The 9,209-nt window shown below is 41.0% G+C and overlaps 1 protein-coding gene across 1 annotated transcript in view; it reads left to right on the top strand.

Moving 5' to 3' along the window:
* The first annotated feature begins 230 nt into the window (after positions 1-230).
* The window catches only part of atp6v1ba (ATPase, H+ transporting, lysosomal, V1 subunit B, member a), a 33,105-nt gene continuing 24,126 nt past the window's right edge, over positions 231-9,209 (top strand). The window contains exon 1 of the mRNA XM_080530639.1: positions 231-406. Coding sequence (XP_080386765.1) covers positions 301-406 — 106 coding nt within the window. The 5' untranslated portion in view covers positions 231-300. The remainder of the gene's footprint in view (positions 407-9,209) is intronic.

The raw sequence follows: 9,209 nt of genomic DNA, 5'->3' as shown, positions 1-9,209 counted from the left end.
AAAATAACACCACACAGGCATTAATAAACACCTAATGGATCAGATTATGTAAAAAAACAAAATTTTGACAAAAATTGAGATAGAACCTTATAATTCTAACGTCACGTGTACTGTCTGTCTATCAAGCTTAACCACGCCTACTCTCTCTGTCGTGTTTTCCTGCGCTCTCAAACATCCGGCTTTTCCAATGTCATATGACTTCTAGCATCCGCAGTGTCATTTAACACCCTCTTAGCTAGCAGCATATAGTCAATACTGTCTCTCAGGTCGCTTGTTTGCTTTATTCTATTATATTCAGTCATGGCGACATTGGTGTCGGACAGGGTGATGGACATCAACGCCGGGGCTGCAGCGAGAGAACACACACAGGCTGTGACCAGAAACTACATCTCGCAACCCAGGCTGAGTATGTAGCTAGCTTAGTTAGCCAGTTGAATCAAACGTTAGCCTGTCCATGGCTGTGTTCGGAATGGCATACTAGCATACTGCATACTAGCATACTCAATGAGTATATACTGCCTACTAAATTCATAATAAGTATGCCAATACCAGCCGACCGAAAATCTAGTATACATTTCTTGCATACTCGAATTTCACATACTGTACAGTTCGAACGTACTACATACTCACAATCTACGTCATATCGAGTATGAGTAGTATGCTAGTATGCCATTCCGAACACAGCCCAGATGTATGTGTATAGTAATTACAGGACTGGAAATGGCTACCTAATGGTCTCCTGTGAAGTTCTAGCTATCCTAATGGATGCTAGAGTGACTTTGTGCCTTTTGTAAAGAAATGATAATCGGTTGTCACTCTCAGGGTGATGAGATGTGGTAGCTAAGCTAGCTCGTAGTGATGATGGAGCTGTCTTGTTGCCAGCTGTGTTATTTTATCGTTACTGTTACGTTACTGCACATTGAGTCATTTCTTCGGTCGACGGCTAATGTAGGATATCCAATAAACATTTTTCAGCGACAAGTTTAAGTAAGTAATCGAGAGTCATTGGTAACATTGGTAAGATGTTAGCTAAGCTGACGTTAGCTATCGGAGCTAAGTCAGCTGACACACTGACAGCTGTTCATCCCTGCCTGATGACGATGAAGTGTATGGCTCAGTCAATAACCGAGTAAAAGGTTGTATTTAATTTAACCAGGACGCAATCAGAATTTTAACATGTTTATTTATTTATTTTCGTGTTTATGTTTTTTATATCTACATTAGATTTTGCAGTTTTACGAGCTAATTCCAAAAGATGGCCTGCAAGCACAGAAACAGCGACACGGGGGGGGGTTGGTCCTTCTCACGTGCCGAGGGATCATGTGATGCTGCAGCTGATGATTATGATGATGTCAGATTCACCATCATCCAATCTGCTGATATATTCAATTTATAATTTTAATTTTAATAATTTTGACATTTAGCAGACGCTTTTAATCCAAAGCGATTTAAAATTACAAATTACAGGGACATTCCCCCTGGAGTAACTGAGGGCTAAGTGCCTTGCTCAAGGGCACACTAGTAGTGGTGTGGTTTCAGGCGGGATTTGAACTCACAACCTTCTGATCACAAGTCCAACTCACTATCCACTAGACCACCACTACCCCGACTACCACTATTCACAAAACATGTCACCGGCTCTTTGATTACATATCATAAACGTGATGAAGACGTTATTTAAGATCCTTCCAAATCATACAAGGAACAGGACAGGAAGACCGGGGTGTTCTATCAGTAGGCCAGTCAAATTGTGTTAAGACTTTCAAAGTAATATCGAAACAGGCCCTGGTTCATGTTTTGTCACGTTCTGTAGCCAGTTTTGATTAAATATATTGTTTGTATTTTGCTGAGATCAGTTTAAATACGTGTACAAACAATTTGGAAAAACATTGCATAAGTATGCCTTACTGCCTTCATTGTTTTTGATTGAAGGCTCTGCATTAATCCCATCTCAGTTAGGCTATTATTGGAAGGAGAAGTTAATGGAGTCACCATCCATCTGTGACATGCTTCTGTCTCTAAAGCCTTTTAACAGTGGTGTTTTAGGAGGAGGCTGCTTTTTAGCCATCTATTCTTCACCTGGGTGTGAAATGAGGCCTGGCCAACATCCAGTTATGGCTCCTGCTCTCTTTCATGCTGATGAAAGGACCTGTTGAATGTTCTTCTGAGTTTGAATTTGCAGTAGGCCAGTTTCCTGTCAAAGTAATTTAGAGATGGTCATGTAAAAAGAAGCACCGTGATGATCTAGGCCTGTAGTCAAGGTCATGACCTGTAAAACTGCCAGTTGTTGGTCTACTTTTGCACAGGACAGACTAGATGACACCTCCAATGTTGTGGTATAGTGTTTTTCACTGTCCATCTCATTAATTTACACTTCAAACATGGCCTATAATAAAGATAGACAGATGATTTTTTTTTCCTCGAGTGTCAGGGGAAAGCATGGACTAAAAGCCTTTTAGCAAACTGTAAGGAAATTACTTAATGGAGCTGAAGCCATCTGAAAGCGAAGAGGTGAAGATGCTAACCCCCATCCTGAACCCCCCCCTACCCCACTTCTTAAAATGTTCTTTCTAATGTAGGCATGCAAGACTGCACCATTTTCACACATCAAACTTCCTACTGAACATTCAGAGTGCATGTTCAATAACCAGACAGAAATTTTAACCAAAATGATGAATGATTGTCTAAAGCAACCTTTAGACAGAGCAAATGTGCTCTTGTAGACATTCAATCATCTGATTTCCGTAGAAAAGACATGAATGCAACCTACAGAGAGATCAAGACGCTCCAGTGTTTTGCATTACCTCAGTGACTCAACAAGCTTCGGGGAGAGGCTGAGGAACGATTATCTGAAATTTAGGAGAAAAAAAATAAACAAATAAAGAGGTGTACAGTCAAAGCCAGTCTTTGGGTTGTAAAGAGCCTTTGTCTTTCTCATGTCAATTGCAACAAAGGCAATTAACCCAGTAGATGTCTTGCCATTGTTTTAGTAACACAGACATTTAAACATTCTGAAAAGACATTGAGCAAGGCAATGTGTCTCTTTTTTGAAGAGGCAGTTAATGGTAATGATTCAGTAATGATAAACAAATGCTTCAGATGTCACAATGAAAGTATTTTTTTCATAGAAAAAGGGTCTTATTTTTGAACATTTCTATAGTCTTCTTTCTTTCAGTCTGAGAGTAATTAAGCGACTAGCCTGTCAGTGAAAGAAAGAATTTCTGTGGGCGTTTGTCTGTCTTTAAGTACATGAAAGAAACTGAAAAGTGTGCCATATAGAGAAGTGAGATTCCAGGGTGTTTTCCATATTGAGAAATCCCCTCTTGCTCCTTTGTCACTAACATGTCCCTACCCCCAAAGTCTTTGTGACAGATCTTTTTCTTTTTTATTTGTGTAATTTTGTCATGCTTTCAGCGAATTTCTGTTACTACCCTGAAGCAATTTAACTTGGCTCCCAACAACTCTCAGATCAAACAGTGCAATGGAGGATTGGGCATTTGTTTTCCCAACATAAGAGGGTCACTGACATCAGATTTGTTTAGGGTGCAAGGCTATGCAGTGGGCGAAGCCCTATTGTAATTCGGGTCTCTATTGTTATTCAGCGTTGTGCTGTTTTCATGAAAAATGGCCATGACTCTCACAACGATGTAAATTGTCTTGCTTTTTGGCAGGGATGTAGAGGACCCCAGGCTACACCCTCACAACAATTGATGCCAAAATTCCAGAAGGGGGCGCTATAATAGAAAAACATGGCTGCCACATGTCTGTCCACTCAATATTCAGCATTTCCAGCCATTTCCAAAAAACTTACAAATCTTCTTCTCATGAACCATGAAGTCCAATTGACATGAAAATTGTTCAACCGTATGAACCAGTTCCTACAAAGTTAGCGAGGGACAAGTTCATACCTCTACAAATACACAGCTAAATGAAAATTAATATGTATGTTACGTCCCCAAATATTATGGGATATGGGTAGTAAGAATAAAATAGAACCGGAGGACAAGAACAAGAGGCGGACGGGAGTGTATAAATAAAACAAGATTTATTGTATAATTTGTCAAATAAATAGGTTTCCGTGAAACTCTTTAGCAAGTAAAGTAAAGGCCTAACACAATATTAACAAACACTGAAAGTCAAAACTACAGACACCCACTACAACCTGTAGTACCATACAACAGCTGTAGCTAAAACGTTATCCACACAGACAACTTAGGCTTCGTTCACACGGCAGTGAAATGTGACCCAAATCCGTATTTTTTGCCGACATGTGACTCAGGTCTGATTTATGCATGACCGTGTGAACAGCGCAAGTCACATGAAATCTGACTTTTTTAAATCCGACCTGGGTCGCGTTCAGAGGTGGTATTACATCGGATACATATCTGATATTTAGCAACGCGCCCGCCGTCTGAATTGTCAAGTCGCGTTTAATGCGACTTTTACGTCACTCTAGCAGGGTTGCCAGATGGGATTGACAATTTACAGCCTAACCAATCTATAACCGATAAATCCAGTAGCCCATTCGGCGGTAACCCGCCCCATCTGGCAACCCTGCACTCTAGACGCACTTGCTCATATCTTTGCCGGCTTCCGCTGCACAAAAACTTGAAAATGAAACCGGTTGTAACGTTATCATGTTATCCTATACATGTTATCCTATATATTATATATCATAAATCGAGATATACTTGCCTGTATAGACCTGTATCCTACAAAGACACTTAGATTTAGATTTAGTAATCTACAAATTAATTAGACCCCTATACTACTCAATCTTTTCAATTTGTAAAGCGTCTTTGAGTATTATTATTATTGTAAACAGTGCGCTATCCTTCTGCACATGCGGGTCTGTTCAGGGCCGTGGAATGTTCACACGGGAGTCAATGTAGGCCTAGGTCAAATATAGGTCACATTTTAAAAGTAATGTGAACTGCTAAACAAAAAATCTGGATCTGTGTAAAAAAAAAATGGAATTGAGCTTCAAGACCTGCAGTGTGAACGTAGCCATAGGAGTTGCAAACTGGCCCACTGGCACCATCTGAATGTCTCTCCCAGCCTTTTTTCCTCCGCCCTTAATTGAGCAATTGGCACAGGTGTGCTCAATCAGGCCGTCACCATGGCAATAGGCAGGGAGGAAGGGCAATCACCTGGGAGAAACACAGGAAACAAACAAAACACACCAAATACACTACGGACAATCGCAAACACAATACGTCCGTAACAATGTAAAGTATGACTTATGCAAATAGGGCTATGTCAGTCATTGTTAGTCTAATAAATCTCAAAGTTAGTGTGCCAAATTTGAGGTTAACCCTTGCTACCTTAATTTCTGCTTGCGGCTATTACACTGATTCAATCTTTTGTATTTAGCCTCAAGCTAAAGTAAGATATTACACATTTAATGAATTATTTGATTTTGATCAAATGAAAATAAGAATTGATCATAATATTGTAGTAGATTAAGTGATTGAACAATGGACTTGATTGAGTCTTTCTGTTGCCCTAGTGGACTGCGAGGGACTTCAGTGATGGACTCAGACTGAGCTGTCTCTGGGCAGGTTACCAAGAGTGACAAAATGCGCCCCATAGAAAACGGCTCTGAACTGTTACTGTGGCATGGCTCTAAACCGATACTGTGGCATGGCCCTTGTTTTCGATCTATTGTAACTGCCCCACTTTGCCATCTTAGCAGAGAGGCTCTGGGATCAACCAGCTATCTCTCTGTATAGGTACTGTCACCCCATCAGCATGCTCCCCGCTAGCACAAATACCCCACAGATTGGTGTTCCCATTCCAGCCAATTCTCTCCCTGGACCGAGCTTGATTACATGCTCCCCCAATCAATGGCGGTAGGTGGGGAGTCTTCTTTACATACTGGGGCCGTCTACCTGCAGGGTTAAAAGCATGCCCGACCGTTTGATGAGGTGATAAGTGGCAGCACAGTGAAAGAGGGGGGGTGGCTAATATACCACAGTATATTTTGCAGCAACCCTTTTTTTAATGCTGCTGTTTCTTGAAATATGTACTTATAAGGGCCTAGGCCTATTTAAAATGTTACCCCTTAATACAATATTTTAATTTAGTTGTTCATCTCTTCCACTTAGAAGCCATTGAGGTTCCCTCTGAAAGTTGCATTGGCAGTGTCTGTGTTCTCCACTCAATAGTACTGTATTTATTTTGTTTGTTTATGTTTGAAATAGGGCAATTTATACACACCAATCTATAGTCTGTATAGGTATTTTGAAATGGGCATTGAATTGTAAAGCAATTACATCTTGAACATGTTCTGCTATTAGAACAAGTAGGACTAATGAGATTTTGGAATTGTATTGGTCTTTAACAAACTGATGTTTGACCAGTCTTTTGACCAGTCTGTTGTTTAGAGGTTTTGGCTACGTTTTCACTCTTCTAGGCGACATCAAGGATTGTTTCACTAGTAGTTAGCGTCTGCTGGCTAGGACGTAATGGTTCGTTCCCATAGCAGTGAAGTTAAGCTGGGCCTTTGTCGGTCAGCTTCATGGTTATGGCTGTTAACAGCCAATAGTTGCCCCCTGTTCCAACAATATGTTTTCAATTGGTGTGGTATTCAGCACAATCAAGAGCTCTGATGCTTTTTTGTCCTGTTGAAAGGCCTTGCGATTTCCTGCTGAAACATTGTCATATATTCATTGTATTATTATTTTTTTTTTTATAAAGTTGACATACTGTTCACAATTTCAACATTCATATATATGTATTCTTTGCACAGTGGTTTTCGAACAGGCTGGGCACAATTTGAAGCATGCTAGTCTGAGTGATTTGTACAAACATGCTCTAGACTAAACTGGGGCTTTTCTCTCTTGATTTTCTTGGGGTTGTCTTTCCTTGAACCTTTTTTCTACTTCAAAAACTAATTTCAACAGTTGGAAGATGGACTTTTGTTTATCACCAAGAACAGCACAATTGAATTGAAATTGCCTAGATGGCTCAGTGCTCTTGCCCTGTGGCTCCTTTGCCTTGAGCCCCTCTCCACTGAAGGTCCATCCAAGAATCCAGTTTATTTGTAGTGGCAGAGGATTGAGCTTTTAATAGATAAGTAGAAACCTCTCATTCAGACACCCAGTAAGCCCATACTGATATGTGATTTGCACTGTTTGTTTTGAACTCACAAATTATTACCGGAAATTAAATAAGACTTGTTGCCAGGTTTCTTCTGCCGAGTGGGAACAAAGGGGTCTGGGTCAGGTTGAGGCTCATGAGAGCGAAGTTGTTGAGTGGGTTTGTTGGCTCATAGTTGAATGTATGAGGATATGTGGAGTATGAGGAGGTTCCCAGTTTCAGGCTTGAGGCAATTAGCATTCCCATCTCCTGGCTGCCTGTGAGAAGCCCCCTATGCGTGCTTGTGGCGGGGGCAGAAACGTGTGATTGTGAGCCTGCACATCACTGTTACCAGCGCTTTGTACCGTTTATTCAATGTCAGAATGATGATGCATCCCCATCTCCATCTCGGCACCCCTTCCCAGAGCCCCCTCTTTCAGCTGGGAAGTTGAATTGTGTTGGAATGCTCTGTGCCTCTTTTCTCTGGTACTTGAATGGGCCCTTTAGTATTTCACACCAAGGTGTCCTTCAGGGTGCGAGGTCAGGCTACCAAAACAGCTTCTAGTGGCGGATTAGGACCAATTAACATCTTTGTACACAAAGGACTCTGGCAGCTGAACAGGCCGGAGGGTGACCCACACTGCCGTTGCATGACAAGCCAGGGGACCGCTGCACTTGAGCTCAAGTAGCAAAAGAGGGGTGGAGAAAGTTTTTCAAACCTAATGGGAAATGTTGCTACTTCACACCATATGAATGTATAGACCCATTGAATAATCGTTATCTTGTGAAATGAGCGGTCATCTTGCATTTTTTTACTACAGTATACAAATACACCTCCTGAATTGGATGGCGAGGCTTATTTTTAGTTTATATTCAGAAGTAAAGTACTGTTAATCACTTTCTACTTAGCCAAGTATGTGTGTATATATATGTATGTGTGTCATCATGGATAGGGCTGGGCAAACGATCAAAATTTCTTTTTCGATAATCGCAAGAATTAACGATCAATTATCGATTAATTGATGAGCTTTTTTTTCATAAAAAAAAAAAAAAAAAGTGCAGAAATGTTTTCCTTGGGGAAAAAACGTTATTTGTGTTGCTATTGCACACATTCATTCATTCTAGGGGTGCAACGGTTCAGTTGGCCCACGGTTCGGTACGGTTCGGTATTTTGGGTCACGGTTTTCGGTACGGTTCGGTTCAGAAACAAACGTTCCAGACCAACTCGACCTCTGACCAAAGGCCGCGTTCGAGGCATTCACATGGACGCTCCGGCGCTCTCAGAGCTAATTTACGAACGCGGCCAAATTGATCTTCTCGCCATAAAGCTTAAGCGTACAGTGGGCTTCCTGTATAGATTTAAATCGTGCTTTTCCTTGGCTTCCAGAAAACGTCTTGTCTCCGCCCTTTTCCTTTCACAATTGGATTATGGTGATACAGTATATAGGTTTGCTTCTCTGTCCACTTTATCCAAGCTAGACCCCCTGTATCATTCGGTTCTAAGATACATCACCAATAGTGCCTTCAGGACCCATCACTGTACACTGTATAGTCTGGTTGGATGGCCATCTCTTTCTGTCAGAAGGCTCCAACACTGGTACACTCTTGTGTTTAAAATCATCTCTGGCTTCTTAACGAATTATCTGGGCCTGAAGTTCATCCCTATACCGAGTGGCTCGGGTCTCAGGTCTCGTAGATGGCTACAATACAAGGTGCCATTTATCATGAACAATGTTGGAAGGGCAAGCTTGTCTTATTATGGCCCTTGGTCTTGGAATGACCTACAGACTACTTTTAAATTAGAGGCCCTTATTTCCATAAGTATCTTAAAGCGTAGATTAAAGGATGTGGTCACCGCTCGCTGTACCTGCTTTGGTTAGACTTCTCAATGTTTTAATCACCTTGTAAATACCCCTACCATTGTTTGTCTATTGTATTGTTGCCACTGTCTATGTCCTGTCTTGTTATCTGAACTGTTTTTTTAAGCTACTATTTTGACCCTGTCTTGGCCAGGTCTCTCTTGTAAAAGAGGTTTTAATCTCAATGTGACTTCCTGGTAAAATAAAGCTAAAAAAAAAAAAAAAAAAAAAAAAACGAAAACCGAAAACCGTCACGGTTCACTAGTGAAT

The sequence above is a fragment of the Nansenia antarctica genome, assembly GCF_963989245.1.
Source record: "Nansenia antarctica genome assembly, chromosome: 1".
NCBI classification, from domain to species: Eukaryota; Metazoa; Chordata; class Actinopteri; order Argentiniformes; family Microstomatidae; genus Nansenia; species Nansenia antarctica.
This window is presented reverse-complemented; position numbering and strand designations above follow the sequence as displayed.